This window comes from Hippocampus zosterae, chromosome 5 (assembly GCF_025434085.1).
Source record: "Hippocampus zosterae strain Florida chromosome 5, ASM2543408v3, whole genome shotgun sequence".
Classification (NCBI taxonomy): domain Eukaryota; kingdom Metazoa; phylum Chordata; class Actinopteri; order Syngnathiformes; family Syngnathidae; genus Hippocampus; species Hippocampus zosterae.
Window position 1 is genome coordinate 24,151,624 of NC_067455.1, and position 25,602 is coordinate 24,177,225.

The window sequence follows — 25,602 nt, forward strand, 5'->3', positions numbered from 1 at the left end:
GTGCCCCGGTGGTCCAGTGGTTTTCGTGTCGACCTCACAGTTCCAGGTTCAATTCCAATTCTGGCCTCCCTGTATGGAGTTTGCATGTTCTCCCCGGACCTGCGTGGCTTTACTCCGGGTATTCCGGTTTCCTCTCACATTCCAAAAACATGCATGCGGGGCTGATTGAACACTCTAAATTGTCCCTAGCTGTGACTGTGAGCGCGGATGGTTGTTCGTCTATGTGTGCCCTGCAATTGGCTGGCAACAGGTTCAGGGTGTCACCCACCTACTGTCCGGAGACTGCTGGGATAGTCTCCAGCACCCCTTGTGAGGATAAAGCAGAAAACAGAAACTTTATTTATTTTTTCTTTTTTCTCGAGTCACTACGTATAATCAGATGATTCCAGCCCATTGTTGGATGCATTGTCTGGCATTCGGACAGAAAATGGATGGATGGATGTTAGCTTACATGCAAAATGTTAAAATCAAGTCGTAGAGTTGTTTAATGGCTGTTCATAAATGATTATGCATTGCTCATTGTTTTCCAACCTGGCAAACAATATGGAATTACCATCTTATTAATTTTAGATTCTCAGAGGATGTTAATTGTTTTGTTGAAAAAAATAAGTGGGGTTAGGGGTGGAGGGGCTTGATGCGGATTCTGATCACCTTGAGCCAAAACATACAACAGGTGGGGTCATTCCAAGTTGGATGAAACAGATATAAGTTCTCATGTATGAGTGAGCAACTTGGCCAGGCAGACAGGCAGGATATTCTGCATTAGTATCTCTGATGTATGGTGTCATCTATTTATTTAAAATTTTCAAATTGATAAAAAATAATTGTGAAGTACTGCATTGTACTGTCGAGGTTTGGAGTTCTTTTTGTGATGCCATGGAAGAGAAAAGTAACCGTTTTTTTTTTCTTTTGGTAATGTCCTCAAATCCTGTATGTGAAATCAGCTTCTTTTGTATCGATCCGTGAGAGTGAGAGTGCTTGGAAGGGAGAATATACAGCCAACAATCTGTGAATCTCTTCATCCAAGACTGACTGCGGCTTCACCATTGTTTCCACAATACTGTGTTGCATTGTTGCAATAAAAAGAAAATCTGTAATCCACCTTGGTGTCAGTTATGCGACACCAATGTGGACCTGTAAATTGCCACACTCTATAGTGGCCTGACACACACACACGCACTCATCCTCATGAGAATCAAGGGGGTTCTGGAGCCTTTCCAAGGCTCCTTTCCCCAATGCATGGGGAGAACATGCAGATTCCACACAGGAAGGACGTTCATTGGCTCACCAGTGAACCACCGTATAAATCAATTATTTATGCATTTAATGAAAATGTCCTTGTTTCGTCATATTCCTGTTTTTGTTTGTTTTTTTGTGGGAGGGGGGTGCAATGGTCCCATGTGCCAGAGTACCCCAAACAGTCCAGGGAGTCTACAAATCCAAATGCCCCTGAGTGTGAGTTTCAACTGTGAGAGGCTTGATCCTGCAAGCTGAGGGAGTATCAACTTAAAATAAATAAATAAATTGGGGTGGGGAGTGATTATTTTATCCATAGTGCGTGTCCTAGATACACAATATATTCCCATAAAAAATATAATGAATGTGACTCCCTTTTGGAGCTCTAACAAAGAGGCAAAACAAAACGCAAAATTACAGATTATGTACAAAATGCAAGTGCTGCATTTCGTTTGCCTATCTATAATGGATCTTCTTTATCAATTGACTCATCCCATTTTTTTTCTCCAGTGTTCCAGATTTGGTTATATGAAAACATCATACTTTGGTGGATGTTCTGTATGCAACCTCAAAACGGTGAAACACTAAAAGCTGAACTTGGTGCAAAGAAGAGTGATCCGCTGCTGGCTAATGTACGTGTATGCATGAATGTTTACAAGCAGTGCCTTAGGCAAAGATTGAGTGCCATGAATAATTCAGCATTTCAAAAAAGAAGCAGACTTATTGTTTGAAATGTGACTGCAAGTATTATTTCAAACTATAATTAAACATTAAAGGGCAAGACAGATGCACAATGTACCTTAATGGCTTTGGAATGGTGCAAAGCACAGACAAGCCATGAGTGCTGAGTGTCAAAGAATGATACCTCGCTTTTGCTAACCTGATTCATTTCTTAAGAAACACATTGGATCTACTCCTTCATCATTTTGTGTTGAAGAGCCATGACAGCGCACATGCATAACTTCATAACACAGATAACAGAGGTACCATGAGATAAAAATGGAAATGGATATTGTAGTACATTGTGTATGTTTAAAATGCAGGTTTGTGAGTAAGCAGGTACCGTATTTTCACGACTATAAGGCGCTATTAAAAGTCTAAAATTTTCTCCAAAATGGACAGGACGCCTTATAATGCGATGCGTCTTTTATATGAGCTGAGTTCCAAAATCTGGCTGAGACCCGACACGCTGTTTATATAGAGAAAAGGCGGAAGTGAGGTCGGCCAATCAGTGAAGTGCGTCCGCGCACTTATATGTAAATTTGGAGAGAGAGAAAATGTGTACGTGAGTGACGACACGCACGCATGCGGAGAAGAGGTCGGCCAATCAGTGAAGCGCGTCCGTGCACTTATATGTAAATTATGGAGAGAGAGAAATGTAAATATATGACGAGAGGTGGACGTGAGTGAGGACAGGCACGCAGGGGGTGGGTCCGGCAATGAGTGAAGGGTGGGCGTGTAAGGCACGCCACTAGCAGGTACCAGCACATGTATAAAATGTGAGTATGTGCATTATTGCAAAACAACTTCAGTTTTGGTTTCCAAGAACCCCCGAAAATGAGTTCCACAAAGAGACACGCCTACGAAGCGCAATTCAAACTCCAAGCCATCGGTTATGCAGTGAAACATGGGAATCGAGCAGCCGCCAGAGAATTTAATATCAACGAATCCATGGTTCGCAAATGGAGGAAGTAGGAGAACGAGCTTCGCCAAGTCAAAAAGACGAAGCGCAGTTTCCGTGGAAATAAGGCGAGGTGGCCCGAGTTGGAAGACCAACTGGAGCGGTGGATTCTTGATCAAAGAGCAGCCGGCAGAAGCGTCTCCACGGTCACCATTCGACTGTGAAGCCAAGTCAAAAAGACGAAGCGCAGTTTCCGTGGAAATAAGGCGAGGTGGCCCGAGTTGGAAGACCAACTGGAGCGGTGGATTCTTGATCAAAGAGCAGCCGGCAGAAGCGTCTCCACGGTCACCATTCGACTAAGGGCGAAAACGTTAGCCGAAGAATTGAAAATTGAACATTTTCAAGGAGGTCCGTCTTGGTGCTTTCGCTTTATGAAACGCTGCCATCTATCCGTGAGAGTGAAGATGACCGTGGCTCAGCAACTTCCAGCGGACTACAAAGAAAAGCTGGCCGTTTTCCGCACCTACTGCAGTAAAAAGATTGTCGACAAACGCATCCAGCCTAACCACATTACCAACATGGACGAGGTCCCGCTGACTTTCGACATCCCGGTGAACCACACTGTGCGGAAGAAGGGGACCAGCACGGTTGCGATACGCACAACGGGGCACGAGAAGTCAGCTTTCACTGTCGTTCTTGGTTGTCATGCTAACGGACAGGAACTGCCACCTATGGTGATTTTCAAGCGAAAGACGCTGCCGAAAGAAAAGTTTCCAGCCGGCGTCATCGTGAAAGCAAACCAAAAGGGCTGGATGGACGAGGAGAAGATGAGAGAGTGGCTAAGTGAAGTGTATGTTAAGAGACCGGATGGCTTTTTCCATGCCTCGCCGTCACTCTTGATTTGCGACTCCATGCGTGCCCATCTCACACCAGCGGTGAAAAACAAAGTCAAGCAAATGAACTCCGAGCTTGCCGTCATTCCCGGAGGCTTGACTAAAGAACTCCAACCGCTGGACATCGGCATCAACCGGGCGTTCAAAGTGAAGTTGCGAGCGGCATGGGAAAAATGGATGATCGATGGCGAACACAGCTTCACGAAGAGTGGGAGGCAGCACCGGGCTAGTCACGCCACAATCTGTGAATGGATTGTAGCTGCTTGGACGAACGTATCTGCTAGTACAGTTGTTCGAGCTTTTGGCAAAGCCGGCATCATTTCTGTGGAGCCACATGACGACGAGAGTGACTCTGACAACGAGGGGGAACACGGCGGATTGGATGGATTACCGATACTTGCACAATTGTTTAATTCGGACACAGAAGATGACGACTTTGATGGCTTTCTGAGTGATGCTTGAGCAAAAAACGTGTGTACCTTGTAAATAAAATACACCCGAACTCAGTTCTGCTTTCGTTGCCTTTTTAAAAATGTGTTTTAGCTTCGAGCTTCAGTGTGTGCTTCAAGCTAACGTGTTAGCGAACGTGTTAGCGAACGTGTTAGCATGCATGCATGCCGTATGTTTAAGCGTATGTTTTACCACTGTAAAACTGCGGCCATTAGTACGGTGCGTCCTGTGTATGTGTAAAATACAGAAATGTCACCCATTAATGAGACTGCGGCCATTAGTACGGTGCGTCGAATAGTCGTGAAAATACAGTATATGATTTTTCCGACATAAAACATGAAAAGTGGATGGAACACCATAAAAACGTAACTATGATACTCCCAAAAATGCTTCTCTCATTGTCAAGTGTGTGTGAACATTCACAAACAAACTGAGAACCGATCAATGGTTGAAATTACAAAGTGAGGAACTAAGAGAGCCAAATGACTATGTACGAGATCTAGAAAACAACACGAGCATAATCAGAGAGCACGGTCAATAATCCAACAGTGACTAGGCAGCTTGGCAGTCCTGAACTACATGACAGGCTTGATTGGTAAACGCAGAACAGGTGCGTTTGCTGGAGGGAAATGGCCCTCACTCCAGCTGGGTCTGAAAACAAAACAAACAGACAGACATGACAGTAACCCCCACCCCCTCAATGGATGCTGGACGCCACTTTGGTGAACAACCTGATTTGGACAGGTGAGCTGCATGTAAATCAAGGAGTGACCAATCCTGGATCCAGGAGCGGGGGACCCACCGACGCTCATCCGGACCATAGCCTTCCCAGTGGACCAAGTACTGCTCACCACTGCCTCTGCGTTTGGACAATAAAATCTCCCTGATAGTGTACACCGGGTCACAATCAACAATATGAGGAGGAGGTGGAAGGGCAGGCAGTGCACAAGTGGACTGGACCCCATGGACTTGAGCAGTGACATGTGGAATACAGGATGGACCTTGAGGGTGGGTGGAAGGTAGAGCTTGACAGGAACTGGGTTCACACTAGCCTCCACCTCGAAAGATCCAATTTATCTTGGTCCGAGCTTGTGTGAGTTACCTGTCAGATGCATATCCCACGTGGAGAGCCCTAACTTACTGTATGTCCATGGCGATGCTTGAGCACAGGATGTCGTCAACGATCTGCAATACGCTGATTGTGTTCGACAGTGTGTGATGCTGCTGCTATGGTTTCCCTTCAGACATGATGGGCCCGCTTATGGAGTTGGATGCATAGGACATCCACTTGCCCTTCTTGGTAAGGAAACACAGGGAGTTGATACACCGGCATGAATGGAGACCAACCTGTGGCAGACGAGGGTGTTGTGGGTATATTCCACCCATAGTAAGTGCCTAGACCATGTAGCAAGTTGATGCAGGCATACACACTGGAGGGCTGTCTCCAGGTCCTGGTTGACAATTTCGCTCTGCCCATTAGATTGTGGATGAGGTCCAGGCGAGAGGCTAGCTATGGCTCCCATTGCTCTGCAAAATCTCTTCCATACATGAGAAATGAACTGAGGACCACAATCAGAGACAATGTCCCTAGGAATACCATGGAGACGGAACACATGACAAATGAGCAAAGAGCGATCTCCAATGACGATGGCAGCTTGGTGAGAGCCACAAAGTGGTCCATTATTGTAAGTATGACCACCTTCCTTCGAGACACAGAAAGTCTCAGAATAAAATACAAGGAAATATGCAACCAAGGACTAGATGGGACAGGAAACGGCTAGAGCAACCCAGCCATAGGTTGGCGGGAGATTTTGCCGCAAACACAGGCTGCGCAAGCCCAAACAAAGTCCTTAATTTCTCTTTTAAGGTCAGCACACCAGAAATGCTGCTGATCAATCATGGCGAACGCACAGTTAACTCCCAGATGACAAGCCAATTTAGAAGCATGGCCCCACTGTCGCACCTCAGAATGGAAGGCCTTAGGCACAAATAAAGACCTTCGGGACAATCCTCGAGGACAGAGGTTCCCTTAAAGGCCTCAGTGATCCTCTGCTCGATCACCCATGGAAGTGTCCCCACTGTGCAATGGCCTGGCAGAATGGCTTCCATCCTGGTTTTGTCCACTGCCTGATCATAACGTTGGGAGAGAGCATCAGGCTTTTTATTGTGAGGTCCCTGGCAGTAAATACATTTGAACCTGGTGAACAGCAAAGCCCATCATGCCTGTCGTGAGTTGAGTCGGTTGGATGACCAAATGTAAGCAAGGTTCTTATGATCGGTCATTTGGTTCCCGCCAACCAATGACACCATTCCCAGCGTGCCAACAGTTCAGTTTCATCCATCCATCCATCCATTTTCCGAACCGCTTGATCCTCACTAGGGTCGCGGGGGGTGCTGGAGCCTATCCCAGCAATCTTCGGACAGTAGGCGGGGGACACCCTGAATCAGTTGCCAGTCAATCGCAGGGCACACAGAGACAAACAACCATCCACGCTCACACTCACACCTAGGGACAATTTAGAGCGTCCAATCAGCCTGCCATGCATGTTTTTGGAATGTAGGAGGAAACCGTAGCACCCGGAGAAAACCCACGCAGGCCCGGGTAGAACATGCAAACTCCACACAGGGAGGCTGTAGCTGGAATCGAACCCGGTACCTCTGCACTGTGAAGCCGATGTGCTAACCACTGGACTACCGGGCCGTCTCAGTTCAGTTTCCCACGTGATAATTTACTTCCTCAGGGGTGAGTATTCTTGCGAAGAAGGCGCAGGGGACCGTACACAGCCATAAACGGGGGACCGGACTGTGGCAGACAAGACCAGAATGTTGTGGGCATATCCGACCGAAGGCTGGCCCAGGACGCCGGTTGTTGAAGACATGCACAGCGGAGGGTTGTCTCCAGGTCTTGGTTCACCATTAGTTTGAGGGTGATATCCTGATGGCAGGCTTGCCATTGCTCTGAGTGTTTTGCAGAATTTTGTCCACACGCATGAAAGAAACGTAGGACTACAATCCGACACAATGTCCATCGGTAGATCGTGGAGTCGGGTGACATGACGAATGGGCAGCTGAGCGGTTTCCCGGGATGATGGAAGCTTAGGCAGGGCCAATAAATATATTAATTTGAAAACTTGGTCCACTAAAGTGTGTATGACCAATTTTCCACTTGAAACGGGTAAACTTGTACGAAAGATAAATATGCGACCAAAGATGAGACGGCCCCTCCGTGAGCCGTCACCTTACCGTGGTGGAGGGGTTTGCGTGTCCCAATGATCCTAGGAGCTAAGTTGTCAGGGGTTTTATGCCCCTGGCAGGGTCACCCATGGCAAACAGGTTCTAGGTGAGGGGCCAGACAAAGCACGGCTCATTGACCTTTATGATGAATACAATAGATGGACCAAGGTTTCCCTTGCCCGGACGCGGGTCACCGGGGCCCCACTCTGGAGCCAGGCCTGGAGGTGGGGCTCGTTGGCAAGCGCCTGGTGGCCGGGCCTACACCCATGGGGCCCGGCCGGGCACAGCCCGAAGAAGCAACGTGGGTCCCCCTTCCCATGGGCTCACCACCCATGAGAGGGGCCAAAGGGGTCGGGTGCAATGTGAGCTGGGTGGCAGCCAAAGGCGGGGACCCTGGCGGTCCGATCCTCGGCTGCAGAAGCTAGCTCTTGGGACATGGAATGTCACCTCTCTGGCAGGGAAGGAGCCCGAGCTGGTGTGTGAGGCAGAGAATTTCCGACTGGAGAGAGTCGGACTTGCCTCCACACACAGCCTGGGTTCTGGTACCAGTTCTCTCGAGAGGGGTTGGACTCTCTTCCACTCTGGAGTTGCTCACGGTGAGAGGCGCAGGCATACTCATTGCCCCCCGGCTCAGTGCCTGTACATTGGGGTTCACACCGATAGACGAGAGGGTTGCCTCCCTCCACCTTCGGGTGGGTGGACGGGTCCTGACTGTTGTTTGTGCATATGCACCAAACAGCAGCTCAGCATACCCACCCTTTTTGGAGTCCTTGGAGGGTGTGCTGGAGAGTACTCCTGCTGGGGACTCCCTTGTTCTGCTGGGGGACTTCAATGCTCACGTGGGCAATGACAGTGAGACCTGGAGGGGCGTGATTGGGAGGACTCGGGTTCTGATCGGGGGGAACCCGAGTGGTGTTTTGTTATTGGACTTCTGTGCTCGTCACGGATTGTCCATAACGAACACCTTGTTCAAACATAAGGGTGTCCCCATATGTGCACTTGGCACCAGGACACCCTAGGCCGCAGTTCGATGATCGACTTTGTAGTTGTAACATCGGATTTGCGGTCGCATGTTCTGGACACTCGGGTGAAGAGAGGGGCAGAGCTGTCAACTGATCACCACCTAGTGGTGAGTAGGCTCCAATGGTGGGGGAAGATGCCGGTCCGTTCTGGCAGACCCAAACGTATTGTGAGGGTTTGTTGGGAGCATCTGGCGGAATCCCCTGTCAGAAAAAGTTTCAACTCCCACCTCCGGAAAATCTTTTCCCATGTCCTGGGGGATGCGGGGAACATTGAGTCTGAATGGACCATGTTCCGCGCCTCTATTGTTGAGGCGGCCAATCTGAGTTGTGGCCGTAAGGTGGTTGGTGCCTGTCGGGGCGGCAACCTTCGTATTCGCTGGTGGACACCAGCAGTAAGGAATGCCGTCAAGCTGAAGAAGGAGTCCTATCGGGCCTTTATGGCCTGTGGGACCCCAGAGGCAGCTTACGGGTATCGACTGGCTAAGCGGAACGCAGCTTCGGCGGTCGCCGAGGCAAAAACCCATGCGTGGGAAGAGTTCGGTGAGGCCATGGAAGCCGACTTCCTGAGCCCCCTGATACGGGCTATTCGGTCCCTATACTGCCGATGTCAGAGTTTGGTTCGCATTGCCGGCAATAAGTTGGAATCGTTTCCAGTGAAGTTTGGACTCCGCCAAGGCTGCCCTTTGTCCCCGATTCTGTTCATAACTTTTATGGACAGAATTTCTAGGCGCAGCCGAAGCGTTGAGATGTCCGTTTTGGTAGCCTCAGTATTGCATCTCTGCTTTTTGCAGATGATGTGGTACTGTTGGCTCCTTCAAGCAGGGCTCTCACTGGAGCGTTTTGCATCCGAGTGGGAAGCGGTTGGGATGAAGATCAGTCGAAAAAGGGTGGAGTGCCCCCTCCGGGTCGGGGAGGAGTTCTTGCCCCAAGTGGAAGAGTTCAAGTATCTTGGGGTCTTGTTCACGATTGGGGGCAGAAGGGAGCGGGAGATCGACAGGCGGATTGGTGCAGCGTATGCTGTGATGCGGACGTTGTATCGGTCTGTCGTGGTGAAGAAGGAGCTGAGCCAAAGGGTGAAGCTCACAATTTACCGGTCTATCTACGTCCCAACCCTCATCTATGGTGACGAGCTATGGGTCGTGACCGAAAGAACGAGATCCCGGTTACAAGCGGCCGAAATGAGTTTTCTCCGCAGGGTGTCCGGGTTCTCCCTTAGAGATAAGGTGAGAAGCTCGGTCATCCGGGAGGGGCTCAGAGTCGAGCCGCTTCTCCTCCATATTGAGAGGAGCCAGATGAGGTGGCTTGGGCATCTGATCCGGATGCCTCCTGAGCGCCTCCCCTGTGAGGTGTTCCGGTCATGCCCCACCGGGAGGAGACCCCGAGGAAGACCCAGGACACGCTGGAGAGACTATGTCACCTAGCTTGCCTGGGAACGATTCGGGATCCCCCGGGAAGAGCTGGAAGAAGTAGCTAGGGAGAGGGAAGTCTGGGCTTCCCTGCTAAAGCTGTTGCCCCCGCGACCCGGCCCCGGATAAGCGGTAGATGATGGATGGATGGATGGAAGATGAGACGGTACAGGTAGCAGCTGGAGCAAGGCAGCAGAAGGTCGGCATCAGGGTTTGACACCCGAATGTAGTCATGATGTCTTTGTTTAATTCGAACCACCAGAATCGTTAGGCAATCAGCGAGCATGTTCAGTTGATCCCAGGATAGCATTCGAGGAGTCGAATCTGCTCGCCGCAGCCAGAATGCGAAAAGCAATGGAATAGTCAGGTAGTGATTGCCTACCCTGACGACAATCTAATAATCAACCTCTGGCCTCTCTTCCCTGAACTGGGTGGTGGAAAACCCAACGTAAGTCGTCAATAAATGCAGGGAAGGAAGACCAGAGCTTGGGTCGCGCAATGCTCGCCGAAAGTGCCCAAAACACAGCTTGGCCAGTCAACAAACTCATTATGAATGCAACCTTGCAACTAATGTTGACACAGGTGGATGGCTGCTGATCAAAAATTAATGAGCACTGGTGAATGAATTGCCCGCAAAGTCCGGCTCACCACCATAGCGTGACGGATGGAGAAAATTTGGTTCTCGACAAACTGTTGGAGCCGGAGGCATTACAAGCACGATAGTTCGAGAATCCAAAAATACAATCTGATGACTAAATTATGTCTAAAACTTTTTTAGTCGAAAGATAATAGCTAAAACAAAACAAAAATTTCCCCCTCCGTGAGTCGTCACCTTACTGTGTGGAGGGGTTTGTGTGTCCTAATGATCCTAGGAGCTAGGTTGTCTGGGGCTGTATGCCCCTGGCAGGGTCACCCATGGCAAACAGGTTCTAGCTGAGGGGCCAGACAAAACACGACTCAAAGACCCCTGATGATGATTACAATGAATGGATCCAAGTTTTCCTTGCCCGAACGCGGGTCACCGGGGCCGCCCTCTGGAGCCAGGCCTGGAGGTGGGGCTTGTTGGCAAGCGCCTGGTGGCCGGGCCGGCACCCATGGGGCCCGGCCGGGCACAGCCCGAAGAGGCAACGTGGGTCCCCCTTCCCATGGCCTCACCACCCATGAGAGGGGCGAACGGGGTCGGGTGCAATGTGAGCTGGGCAACAGCCAAAGGCAGGGACCCTGGCGGTCCGATCCTCGGCTGCAGAAGCTAGCTCTTGTGACATGGAATGTCACCTCTCTGGTAGGGAAGGAGCCCAAGCTGGTGTGTGAGGCAGAGAATTTCCGACTGGATATAGTCGGACTTGCCTCCCACACATGACCTGGGTTCTGGTACCAGTTCTCTCGAGAGGGGTTGGACTCTCTTCCACTCTGGAGTTGCTCACAGTGAGAGGCGCAGAACAGGTGTGGGCATACTCATTGTGCCCCCCGTCAGGAGCCAGATGAGGTGGCTTGGGCATCTGATTTGGATGCCTCCTGAGCGCCTCCCTGGTGATGTGTTCCGGGCATGTCCCACCAGACCCAGGACACGCTGGAGAGACAATGTCACCCAGCTGGCCTGGGAACGCCTCGGGATCCCCCAGAGAGAGCTGGAAGAAGTAGCTAGGGAGAGGGAAGTCTGGGCTTCCCTGCTAAAGCTGCTGCCCCCGCGACCCGGTCCCTGATAAGCGGTAGAAGATGGATGGATGGATGAAAACGAAAAATTCTTGTCAAAATTAACACCGCAGTATTGTTAAGTTGCACCCTTAAGAGTTCTGGTCTTTGACAAATTAAAGTAATTTTAGATTGATTTAAGTTTTGAAGGCATGAAGAATCAATTTAAACTCAATGCAACCGTTATACTAACGGACATGTTTGGTCATTCTTGCTTTGAGTGGTTATGCCTGCAGACTGGAGAGGGATGGGGTGATGACTTTGCAACGTCACTGCTCAATGCAAGTTGTCACAAGTGGCTTCAATCAATAAAATGTCAGGGGTAAGGAAAAGCAAGCTTAACAAACAGAGAAAATCAAATGAATAAAATTCGGAAAATGTACAGTGCAAAATAAAACTAAAATTTAAAAGTAATAAATTGATCTACACAATCAGAATGAGGAATGTACTTTAAAAAACATCTTAATGATCAGAAGGTACATATTCTTTTTCACACAATGTCTTCTTTATCTGTCGACGTTGCAGGATTGTGACTTCTGCTGTCACTTAGAGTGCCCTGTGATGTCAGCGTAGTGCTGCGTGAACAAAGCCTTCGAAATAGTTGGAAGAGTGCAGAAAAATGATTCAGCTGAGGACATTCTTTTTGTTTTTAAGGTGTTTCAATTTATTTTGATGTCTTAATGGACGGAAGAACATTAAGTTACAACTGAAATAGTTTTTTTTTAAAGTTTGGAAGTGGTTCTGGGTCACCATGCAGAGAGGGGTGGGGTGGTCAATGGGAATTTCAATGTGTTAATTTTCTCAAACGGCCGGTACTGGGCATCACGTCCACAATCATTTTTTCAGCACGTGACTGCCGCACCCAATTTCGGTGCATGAGGGCCCATCAAACACAACTTTTCAATCCATGACATTCACACACAACAAACCCCATCCCCTGACCCTCCCCATCCCCTGTCGACGACTATTCCTGGGATTGATTGTTTTCCCATTCACGTCCTTGGCCACACAAAACATTTCTGTGCGGACAAGAGGTTTGCGCTGAATATTGATTTTGCCATTTCTAATGTTCATGTTACTGCGTTTGATGATTGGTACTTTCATTGTATTCTGTTTCCAATCTGATACAGGCCGACTTTTTTTATTTAGTTTGGGATGTTTATCCTCTACATACAACACTGCAAATTGCCTTTTTGGATGAACTGGGCTATATAAATAAACTCGCCTTGCCATAATATGAATGTACTACAAGGAAATAAATTGCAAGAGTGACCATCTTTGAGAGGGAGCCTCATTTGTTTCCACACTGTTCATACACAGTACCTCAACATTAACTGTCCATCCGCACAAACCATATATTAACTCAGCCCTTGTGCTGTATTCCACATTAGGAAAGTGAAATACATCCTCCCTACAAATGGGCTGTAGGGAGTAAGTGAGCACTTTTCCAACTCAACTCATGGGAAATATTGCTTAAAAGGCTTACCAAAGTCCCCCGGGACAAAGATATCATACACACACTTCTGTCCTCTGGTGTAATTATGTGGATAGTTTGGAGACAACACGGTGCCCTCTGAACCAGTGAAGTGACCACCGCAGGGAGCTGTGGTGACAGGAAAAAGTATAACGAAAAATACAGTTAAGAAATGTGGGGAAAATTAAGCAATACTGCGCCATCAGCAAGCGCGCATGTAAGCATTTCAGTCGCAAAATGAGATGAGGAGTCACTGCTGGATTTGTATCTGCTGACAGATGTGGATCGCGTAACACTAGGATTCCTAACTTAATTTGTCATTTGAGAGGTACATCTGGGACTTTTTCAACAGCAACTCGAAATAGGCAAACAAGGAGCTCCGATTAATGTTTACATTTGTAAAACCCAACGGTGACCAAAAAAAGCCGGGAAAAGTGCTTTGGTCTTCGAAATACATGAAAACATCACTCGTCAATAAACGTGCAATTGTGCCTGCAAATACCTGTACATTTGAGTCAATCGTAGATGGTAAATTATGAAAACAGACTTTCTTTTAGGAAACTAATTCCAATCAAACTAAAACTATTTTTGTAACCATTTCATGCGCCATGTAACCTGACAACATAATAAGATGTCCACTGTCGTAACCACTGTCCATGAAAGTGTTAAAATCAATTTCTTTAGATCAGTAATAATACCATCTGTTTGGGAGAAAAATAAATAAATAGATAAAACAAACCACCATTTTCAATGTTCTTCTCCAAAGCTGACATGAAAGGTTTTTTCAGGACATGGTGATTGAACCAAGTGTTTGTGACAAAGACCTTCTTAACCGTGACATGTCCCTTTCAAGCACTTGCAGTCTCAAGTGTCCTACACATGCAAGAGCCTTACAGCACCATCGATGACAGATCATGAAATGTCACTGAAATTCGGCAAATCGGGGGTGATACAATGCAAAATACACATTTCTGGCATGAAAATGTTCAACGGTAAAGAGAAGTTGACTTTGAAAATAATTGTCAAACAAAACCATCATTATTAAAATTAGGCCCAATACAAAATTGACAAAAAGGTGATGGAAAGAAAATAGGATTCAGCTGCATTTATTTCAGATATAAATCGTGGGTGTCAAACTCATTTCATTTTGTGGGCCACATACGGCCTCGGTAGATGTCAAGTGGGTCGGACCATTAAAATTATACCATACACTGCTATAATTAACCAAAATAATATGTATTTCCTTTGTTTTGGTTTCAGGAAGCACAAGAACAATAGAAACATGTTGAAATTTAATGAACATACTGTATGTTTTACAAATCATTTCATGAAGCACCTTAGATTTCCTTATACAAATGTGCAATTTACTTTTATCATTCGCATATATGCATTGCAACTGGTGCCACTGAATGTACAAAGGCACAAAACCTTAACAAGTAATTGGTGTTGACCAATATAGTAATACACTTTGAGATTAAACGAGACTTATAAAGAAAGGAATGATTCAACCATTTACACATGTGCATATAAAATGTATTTAATCCCTGCCTACACCTTACAAACTAAGGAAAGTGTTGTTAAATGTGTAAAGAATAAAGTATTCACATGTCCATGAGAGAGTATGCTGTGTTGGGTCTGTCTCAGTGACAGATGAGGCGGCTATTGTCTTCTTCTCTGATCAAAACAATGTTGTCTTCTATTCTGATCAAAACAGTGTGTCCCCGAGCAGATACACCATGGATTGCACCTTATTAAAATATTAATTCTGTGTCTTTTATGCATTTTTTCACTTTTAAATTATACTGCTGGCCAGATGGAACATCCTTGAGGGCCGGTTCCGGCTTGCGGGCCGTAGGTTTGACACAACTGTTATAAAGGGACATTGATCAGATTCACTGCAAGCACACCCCATTTTGAGGTGAATTTGTTCTTAAAAGCTGTAGTATTAGTTGCAGATCATAAAATCTTCAGTAACGTTCAACATCAGTGATTGGTGGGTATGTGTATTTCATATCTTCATGTCGCAAGCAACATGTTTTCCTGTTTGTGATGACTATACCTTGTGTGTAATGTTATTGAAAAAAGGTACAGGTAGTTATCCGAACTTCAAGACATCTGTTCTTGACACTGGGATGATGTTAATCTCTGTGAAATGGCAATCGGGTAGACCCAAATGTGAATGATAATAGTATTGTGTATGGCTGTAGTGTTTAGTGCATGGTACATTTTTATTTATTCGTTTGTTTTGATGACTGGGTCACAAAAAAATAAAATACAGTATATACTGTATATATTAACTTAAAACAAAGCCAAGTACGGTCGATGCAAATTTGTAGACATTTTAATGACTTTTCTCAACCAAAATGTTAATGTGCTTTATTTCACTATCGTAGCCAATTCTTGCGCGGCGATGTCAATGGTTTCTGTTGAGTGTGCACTTATAGTCGTTCATCACACAGAAGTCAGAACATCACAAAGCATCACATATCGATCCGGCAGCTTTGCCTCTCACCTTGACAGCTTGGCTTGCTTCTATCCCACTCTGGTCTCTTGCTGTTGCCCATCATACATGTCAGAGTAGAGTAGCCTTCCAGTAGGTATCCGGCCTCACAATTATATGTAACCATTGATCCCAGCTTGTAGTCAGTGCCCATTTTGGTGCCATTCATCACATTACCTGGATCAAAACAGGCCTCCCGCAGTTTGGCTGCCAATCAAAAGACAACATTTAGAACAAGGCTGTTATGCCGCAGAGAGATTATAAACGTCAGAATATTCCAGCCTAGATTACTGGTATGCATCACAAGGGACTGTTTCATTACATTGTTGAAGACATGTAAATAGGGATGATAAAAGAGAACGGCAATCAGGAAAAAAATGTGAACAGTATTTGCAACGTAGTCAACCTCAAAGATACATTGAATCTCATGCATAAAGATGCATGAGACTTAAATACAATCCAATACACCATGTGCATAGAAATCCACAGCTCCACAGTACCTTTGTACTCTAAATGAAAGCCAGTGTAGCTCACAGAACCGTCACTACGAAATGCCAAGTACATGAAGTTGGAGGAGCTCTCAATCTTCTCAGGTAGTTTGCTATCCTGGAAACTGCCAATCAGATACGTGCTGCTGTCTGGTCCATCGTAGATGTACAAGAAATCATAGTTGGGCTCAATACTGAAGCTGCAAGGGAATTAGAAACAATTAGATACAATTGTTATTTTTGAAAGCCTAATTTCCAATTCAACACGCTGTGGTGTATATGAGAGTCGAAACCTGCTCCTGGTTTCAAAACGGAGATGGTGTGCTATAATGTGAGGAGTGAGTCATGCAATTAGTTTGTAATCAGACAAAAAGATGAAAAAATAAATCAAATAAAAAACGGATAACTCCTCGAGGAGGTGGGGAGCGATTAAATTGCTGGGACAATGTGGCACAAAATCTTCCCAGGTGGCAGTGTGAAAATCATTTCATATTGTTGCTTTGTAAAACGAATGACTTGCCACAAGTGAGCATGAGGGCAGACATGTGAGAAAGAGAGCAGAGCTTCTCTCTTTTCAAAATAATGAGCATAAAGTATGACAAAAATGCAAATGGCTCCGAGATAATTGTGTTTGAGTTGAATGGAGGCAACTCCAATTCAAAATGACACCCCCATCCTTTTGATGGCAATCCAAGGTCACCAAACAGCAACGTGAAATTTTTGATATTTATTTTGAAAGACAAAAATCGAAGAGAAACTCTACACCTCAGTACCAATGCTTGAGACCTGCATGAAAAAAAAAAAAAAACTCAACAGTGAAGTGTTCGGACTGCCCTCGGGCTCATCTTACCCTGCCAGACTTGCTGTTCCATGCCTCAATTGTCATTAATAAAGGAAAGCCTCTGAGTATCATGCAGCATCGTAAATTACTTGCAATCCTATCACACCTCTTCCTGTAATATACATTATTCATCTGAAAATGCTATTTTACAGCATTTCAGCAAAGTGGCAATACTATCTGCTTCTGAAGCAAAAATTCAGCTTTTCTGCGATATACCAATATGCCTGGACTCCAACCCAAGTGCATCACTGCACAGACACGGCCCACTTAGCTCAGTGGTGTTACAACTGGTTCCGTCACAGAGAACAATCCATTCCGAGGTGCAGCCTGTGCTGTGGTGCATTCACTGACAACTACAGCAGTTTCAGTTTCACATTAGAAAACACACAACATGTTTCGAGAAACCTCGCTTGTGTGATCTACTGAACCAGCTACCGTTTAAAAAAAAACTCCTCCTTTCCTTCTTTATCCTAGGTATAAAGGAAGAAAGCGAACATGTTGTCCAATTCAATCCAAAACTTCAATAAGCAGGCCAACGGTGTACGCTGGTTTACATTCCCTTTTGTCATTTGGGAACGTGTTATCCTCGGTGAATAAGCAGACAGCGTCGCAGATAGACATACCTGATAAAAGCCAAGGAGATGACATAGTCGGAGTGGACAGCAATAAGCCAATCACAGTCTTTACTATGTGGGTAGGGGTGTGGGTAGTTGGGTGACAGGATGAATCCTGAAGATCCAGTCACATTCCCCCCACATGGAGCTTGACACAAAGAGTAGAAATAAGACATTGCAAACGTCCTGCATCGTGCCATCAATATATGTCTATCATGGTGACTGCAGAAGGAGCCCCTCCTGACATTGTCAATCTGGATTTAAAATTCGGAAGTATTCCACCCTGAGTAACAACATGAGCATAAAGCTACACAAGTCACTCGATATGATTACTCGATATGATTACTTTACTGGTTACTCTAAAATGGTTCAATGATTTTGTTGTTTATGATGATACTAATGCAGCGTGTTATACCGGAGACAAATTCCTTGTGTGTTATACATACTTGGCCAATAAAGATGATTCTGATGAGCTTGGAACTGCAATAGGGAGTGCAGTGATCCAAGAACATATATTTCTTTCGACCCGTTGAGCTGAATTATTTCTAATTGCATTGTAGTGTAATTAACTGGTAACATGTAGGGGGGTATAGAGCAGACCTGTCCACCTAAGTGGCTCAAACATTCAAAAATACTTTAGTTTGTCACGCACTTCAACAAAAAATAGACATTGCCATAATCTATTCAAGGGAAAATCTCTACACTCTCGCTTTCCCTTTGATCCCCTGCACTTTTGTCCACCCCCTCTCTCTCTCATACCACATACCGCTCCCTCTGACTTTTACTCATCTGTCTCCTGTCTGACTCACGCGATAGCAGCTCTCGCCCCCTAACTCACCAATGCAGCTTGGGGGGCTGGGTTTCCAGTAGTATCTATTTTCCACTTGGATGCAGGTGATTCTGCTCTCCCCCTGCAATTCATATCCCGGATCACAAGAGAAGGTCACAGAGTCACCGGGCTCCCGCCCTTCCCCGTTGCGACTACCATTCATTGGAATACCTGGATCTCTGCAGGCAGTGGCAAGAGAACCTAAGGGAGAAACACACAGGCACATGCACGGATGAAGATACATGTCACATGCAAGCACAGTGGATTATTATTATTATTATTGCTTAAACCTGAGTACTCATCAAGATTTTTCAATTGTCAGCAGACTTCCAAACTCTGAGGTACCACGCCACATGATGAGAAAAACTCAAAGGTCTAACAGTTCTGACTATTAAGTGTGTGTGGTGGGAAGCCACACGGCAAAATCAGACATGAAACAATTTCATTCACGAATATTTTGACGTCAGACGGGAAATGTGGCAAAATCTTCCAAGTTAAACATAAGATCAGAACAGATCAGTCTGAATACACCATGGCCGGATTATCTGGCAAGATTACTTTTTGAGCCATTACGGTAATCGGAGCATCCTTACGGTTGGAAGGGGGTATTTAAAATTGCACTAACAATCCTGCTGTGTGAACTGGACTTAATGGCTCATCAAATGAAGTGACAACTATTTAATCGTTTAGAACAATTGTTTCACTTCAAACAGTCCAAATCCTCCCATTTTAGCCTCTCCATAGTAAATACTCATAAATGCTGATGACTGCAGGACTTTAGGCAAAGCAGAATGATTATCTTTGTGTCAAATCAGAAATGAGATATCTGCAAGCAACTGCTTTTAGTTTGGAAAACAATCATCAACACAATTACGGACCAAAGCTCACTCAATCATAATTATTTCATGGACAATATAATAGTTTCTTCATTATTTGCATCCACAGTAAAATGAACCTCAAAGTGAATACCAAACGGGTCGCCCTTCACATTTATGAAGACCCACTAAGTAGCATTCAGCATCAAAGGCTGTTAAGGACATCACTCCCCCTCTCATGTATTATTGCTTACCTGCTACTTATTTGCTTTTATTTCAACACTAAGCAATACCTAATCCATCCATCCATCCATCCATCATCTACCGCTTATCCGGGGCCGGGTTGCGGGGGCAACAGCTTTAGCTGGGAAGCCCAGACTTCCCTCTCCCTAGCTATTTCTTCCAGCTCTCCCCGGGGGATCCCGAGACGTTCCCAGGCCAGCTGGGTGACATAGTCTCTCCAGCGTGTCCTGGGTCTTCCTCGGGGTCTCCTCCTGGTGGGACATGCCCGGAACACCTCACCAGGGAGGCGCTCAGGAGGCATCCGAATCAGATGCCCAAGCCACCTCATCTGGCTCCTCTCGATGTGGAGGAGAAGCGGCTCGACTCTGAGCCCCTCCCGGATGACCGAGCTTCTCACCTTATCTCTAAGGGGGAGCCCGGACACCCTGCGGAGAAAACTCATTTCGGCCGCTTGTATCCGGGATCTCGTTCTTTCGGTCACGACCCATAGCTCGTCACCATAGATGAGGGTTGGGACGTAGATCGACCGGTAAATTGAGAGCTTCGCCCTTTGGCTCAGCTCCTTCTTCACCACGACAGACCGATACAACGTCCGCATCACAGCAGACGCTGCACCGATCCGCCTGTCGATCTCCCGCTCCCTCCTGCCCCAACTCGTGAACAAGACCCCAAGATACTTGAACTCCTCCACTTGGGGCAAGATCTCCTCCCCGACCCGGAGGGGGCACTCCACCCTTTTCCGACTGAGGACCATGGTTTCAGATTTGGAGGTGCTGATTTTCATCCCAACTACTTCACACTCGGCTGCGAAACGCTCCAGTGAGAGTTGGAGAGCCCCGTTTGAAGGAGCCAACAGCACCACATCATCTGCAAAAAGCAGGGATGCAATACTGAGGCCCCCAAAACGGACCCCCTCAACGCTTCGGCTGCGCCTAGAAATTCTGTCCATAAAAGTTATGAACAGAATCGGCGACAAAGGGCAGCCTTGGCGGAGTCCTACCCCCACTGGAAACGATTCCGACTTACTGCCGGCAATGCGAACCAAACTCTGGCATCGGTGGTATAGTGACCGAACAGCCCGTATCAGGGGGTTCGGTACCACATACCCACGAAGCACCACCCACAAAACTCCCCGAGGGACACGGTCAAACGCCTTCTCCAAGTCCACAAAACACATGTAGACTGGTTGGGCGAATTCCCACATACCCTCAAGGACCCTGCTAAGGGTGTAGAGCTGGTCCACTGTTCCACGGCCGGGACGAAAACCACACTGCTCCTCCTCAATCTGAGGCTCGACTTCCCGACGGACCCTCCTCTCCAGCACCCCTGAATAGACCTTACCAGGTAGGCTGAGGAGTGTGATCAATCTGTAGTTAGAACACACCCTCCGGTACCCCTTTTTAAAAAGAGGGACTACCACCCCGGTCTGCGAATCCAGAGGCACTCTCCCTGTTGACCATGCGATGTTGCAGAGGCGTGTCAACCAGGACAGCCCCACAACATCCAGAGCCTTGAGGAACTCCGGGCGGATCTCATCCACCCCTGGGGCCTTGCCACCGAGGAGCTTGTTAACCACATCGGTGACTTCAACCACAGAGATAGGAGAGCCCACCTCAGAGTCCCCAGGCTCTGCTTCCTCTAAGGAACGCGTGTTGGTGGAGTTAAGGAGGTCTTCGAAGTACTCTGCCCACCGGTTCACAACGTCCCGAGTCGAAGTCAGCAGCGCCCCATCCCCACTGTACACAGTGTTAGTGGTGCACTGCTTCCCCCTCCTGAGACGTCGGATGGTGGACCAGAATTTCCTCGAAGCCGTCCGGAAGTCGGCTTCCATGCCCTCACCGAACTCTTCCCACGCTCGGGTTTTTGCCTCGGCGACCACCGAAGCTGCGTTCCGCTTGGCCAGTCGATACCCGTCAGCTGCCTCTGGGGTCCCACAGGCCATAAAGGCTCGATAGGACTCCTTCTTCAGCTTGACGGCATCCCTTACTGCTGGTGTCCACCAGCGAGTACTGGGGTTGCCGCCACGACAGGCACCAACCACCTTACGGCCACAACTCAGATTGGCCGCCTCAACAATAGAGGCACGGAACATGGTCCACTCGGGCTCAATGTCCCCCGCCTCCCCCGGAACATGGGAAAAGCTCTGTCGGAGGTGGGAGTTGAAACTAGTTCTGACAGGGGATTCCGCCAGACGCTCCCAACAAACCCTCACAATACGTTTGGGTCTGCCAGGACGGACCGGCATCTTCCCCCACCATCGGAGCCTACTCACCATCAGGTGGTGATCAGTTGACAGCTCCGCCCCTCTCTTCACCCGATTGTCCAGAACATGCGGCCGCAAATCCGATTATTCAACTACAGAGTCGATCATCGAACTGCGGCCTAGGGTGCCCTGGTGCCAAGTGCACATCTGGACACCCTTATGTTTGAACAAGGTGTTCGTTATGGACAATCCGTGACGAGCACAGAAGTCCAATAACAAAACACCACTCGGGTTCTGATCGGGGGGCCGTTCCTCCCAATCACGCCCCTCCAGGTCTCACTGTCATTGCCCACGTGAGCATTGAAGTCCCCCAGCAGAACAAGGGAGTCCCCAGCAGGAGTACTCTCCAGCACACCCTCCAAGGACTCCAAAAAGGGTGGGTATGCTGAGCTGCTGTTTGGTGCATATGCACAAACAACAGTCAGGATCCGTCCACCCACCCGAAGGCGGAGGGAGGCAACCCTCTCGTCCACCAGTGTGAACCCCAAAGTACAGGCACTGGGTCGTGGGGCAATGAGTATGCCCACACCTGCTCTGCGCCTTTCACCGAGAGCAACTCCAGAGTGGAAGAGAGTCCAACCCCTCTCGAGAGAACTGGTACCAGAACCCAGGCTGTGTGTGAAGGCAAGTCCGACTATATCCATTCGGAAATCCTCTGCCTCACACACCAGCTCGGGCTCCTTCCCTGCCAGAGAGGTGACATTCCATGTCCCAAGAGCTAGCTTCTGCAGCCGAGGATCGGACCGCCAGGGTCCCCACCTTTGGCTGCCGCCCAGCTCACATTGCACCCGTCCCCTTTGGCCCCTCTCATGGGTGGTGAGCCCATGGGAAGGGGGACCCATGTTTCCGCTTCGGGCTGTGCCCGGCCGGGCCCCATGGGTGTAGGCCCGGCCACCAGGCGCTTGCCAACGAGCCCCACCTCCAGGCCTGGCTCCAGAGGGGGGCCCCGGTGACCCGCGTCCGGGCAAGGGAAACTTAGATCCATTTATTTTAATCTTCATCAGGGGTCTTTGAGCCGTGCTTTGTCTGGCCCCTCACATAGAACCTCTTTGCCATGGGTGACCCTGCCAGGGGCATAAAGCCCCAGACAACTTAGCTCCTAGGATCATTGGGACACACAAACCCCTCCACCACGGTAAGGTGACGACTCACGAAGGAGGCAATACCTAATAAACCACAATAATCCATGAATAAACAGAACTGTCCAAAAAAGATTGCAATGAACTTCAATGAAAAAGTAAGTTTATCCAATGAATCAATGGAATAATAAATGATAAAATATTGCTTCTAAAAATAGTCAGTTGTGACAGCTCTTCATGTCATTTGAAATAAATCAGTAACCAAGAGAGAACATGCACACTGGGCTCTATTTTCGTGAGAAGCATGAATATGCACAGAGGTCGACTGAACCGTGTTTTGGAAATTTTGCTGAGGCAAGTAGGCGGATCTGAAAGAGGGAGGTCTGTGTCGCTGGGGATGTGAACACAACCCACTAAAATCACAAGCAATCAAACGTCTCCTCTCATTCTCTGTGCATATGACAACCATCCAATATAATGTAGTCATATTACACAACCTCATTTACAATGGTGAATGTGTTTGATATGATGAGTGATCAACATGAAAATGAGGGAAGGCACGGGAAGATGACATTCAGGAGGTAACACTGGGCCCGTTTACTTATCTCTTTAACTTGACAATTTCAGTCAAAAAGACAAGTCAAGCCAGCTGCTGTGATTGCCTTATGGTAAAATGCTGCCAACATGCTGCAAGGCCCAACAGAGCATTGAAGTCTACGTAATTTCCTTGGGCTTTTATTTCGAAGTTGTTCATTGCAGTGCATGTCACCACAATGCAAAGGATGATCGTTGTGATGGCTGGTCTGGCCGCGGTCTTATTTGGTACATGAAAACAAATCCAAAGGAGGATGATTCTCCGGCGGCTTTCATTTATTTTTATCTGTTCAGGATCGATGCTAGAAACATTTGCATTGGCATCATCTATAATTGTGTTTGTGGTGTCCATCATGTAATGTCTCTACCTGAGTAATCCAGCCACGTGTTTCATAAATGCGGCGGCGCCCAGTACATTGACCATTTTTTAAATTAATGAATACAAAACTATTAACTTTTTTTTATTTAACTTAAAAAAAACACACACAATTAAAAAAAGTAGTCTGCCTTTCAGATAACTAGTCCTTACAGACACCATCATCATACCATGTTTTAACCATACTCACAACCTCATTGACAAAACATTAGTGCATTTTTTGTAGTAAGAAGAAAATACTCACTGGAGAAGTCAATAGCAAACCCAGACTTGGTGATGTAAAAGTCAGTTTCAAACTGAATGGTGACCACATTGAGAGTTGAGTGAATTCCCTCAGGCAGCAGTGAGCCGCTAAGCTCCTTCAGAGACATTTCATTTTCCGGAGGCCCATCCCACACCTTCAGAATATCATGGGATGCCTCGGTGTCAAAAGCAAGAAACTGGAGGCTGTAAGATGCAGGATAGCAGTTATTATGGCTTCAGTTATTTCCCTCCGCTTTGGAATACGGCTGCAAGAATGAATCAATAAAATCGACAAAAATTTACCACTCAAAATGTTGGCAAGGAATATCAAGATAAGATAAGATATCCTTTATTTGTCCCACACTGGGAAAATTTACATATTGTTATCAATTTCAATAGAATATTGTAAAAAAAATAAAATAAAAAAAACAATTATTTTATCATCAATCACCTGATGCATGATGCTTAAAAACGCATTTGAGCATTTCACGTAAAGTATTTGAGTGTGAAGTCCAAAGTGTTGGAGCATTTCACTCTACTCAACGCTTGACAAATGCTCAACAATGTGTCACCTGCAAGCTTTTCAGTGCAGGGCAGGCACCATCACAACCATGACAGCATGTGAAGTGAAAGCCTGTTTTTGTTTTACTATGCTGCCTGCTGCCAGGTACTGCAAATGAGAATGCATTCTCAATTGCCTTACCTGGATGAATAAAGGTTCAATAATGATTAGTTGGAGTCACTGAGGAATAAGCGAGCTCCGCAAGGTGAGTCCCTACGGAGTGGATGTGTGTACAGTCGACCGCAGCGATTCACGGATGATAAGGACCAGAAAATCTGTGTGTAATTGAAATGGCCATTATGTGTGTACAGTCTATCACAGCTGTTCGCGGACGATATGGAACAGCAAATAGAGAAAATCTGTGTATATTTGAAATGGCCATTGACATGCATTGGGAAAACAAAACAATCAACACTTGGATAAAAAAGCTTCCAAAAACATTGATAAACATAAAAAAAAACTAAATGTTAAAAGTAAATAAATAACAAAATAAATACATCTTCGGATAGGCGAATATGCAGCTCCTTAACCACGGAGATGCATGGATTGACTGTAATTTGACAACAATAATTTCTCCGAACAAGACGCAAAAGGATTTCTTTTTTCTCATTATTTGTCACTCCTAGTTTTAGTTTTTTGTAAAACAGAGACACAAATAATAAAAACAAACATCCACTAATTGAATGCTAATGTACTGTAATGTAAAAAAGAGGCATAGATAGACATGCTGACAAAAATTTGCACCAGTGTCACGATTATTATAAACCTCCACAAAACCTAAATGGCCCAAGTGTCGTACACTTATCTTCTGGAATAATTGACAATAAAGAGACAGGAAATAATTGGATGTCTGCATGTATTGCTCTTTACCGCAGAACTAATGTACATCATAACAATAATGGATGACGTGGTGGGTGACTACAATATTTTGGAAGGGACTAGTTTAACCTCCCCACAACAATATGTGTCACATTATCTACGACACCTAAATATAGAAACACAAAAGGATCTTACGCTCAAACCCGTGTACTTGTATGATTGATCACATAAAAAAATAAATAAAAGAAAATGATTAGTGTTTGGAAATTGCTAACTGATGTACGTGCAACAACGTAAGGGGGATGTCA

At 46.6% G+C, this 25,602-nt stretch overlaps 1 protein-coding gene across 8 annotated transcripts in view; it reads right to left on the minus strand.

The window, feature by feature from the left end:
* The window catches only part of LOC127600226 (CUB and sushi domain-containing protein 3-like), a 782,730-nt gene that overhangs the window by 501,976 nt on the left and 255,152 nt on the right, over positions 1-25,602 (minus strand). For 7 of the 8 annotated variants that reach the window (XR_007962299.1, XM_052064571.1, XM_052064573.1 and 4 more), the window contains 6 exons: positions 23,915-24,117; positions 18,310-18,501; positions 17,481-17,619; positions 16,029-16,216; positions 15,541-15,735; positions 13,041-13,157 (listed from right to left, as the gene is read on the minus strand). Coding sequence is in view for 7 of the 8 variants with exons in the window: in XM_052064571.1 (XP_051920531.1) it covers positions 13,041-13,157; positions 15,541-15,735; positions 16,029-16,216; positions 17,481-17,619; positions 18,310-18,501; positions 23,915-24,117 (1,034 nt within the window). In the remaining variant the exon portion in view is untranslated. The remainder of the gene's footprint in view (positions 1-13,040; positions 13,158-15,540; positions 15,736-16,028; positions 16,217-17,480; positions 17,620-18,309; positions 18,502-23,914; positions 24,118-25,602) is intronic. The other variant, XM_052064574.1, reaches the window with a different exon arrangement.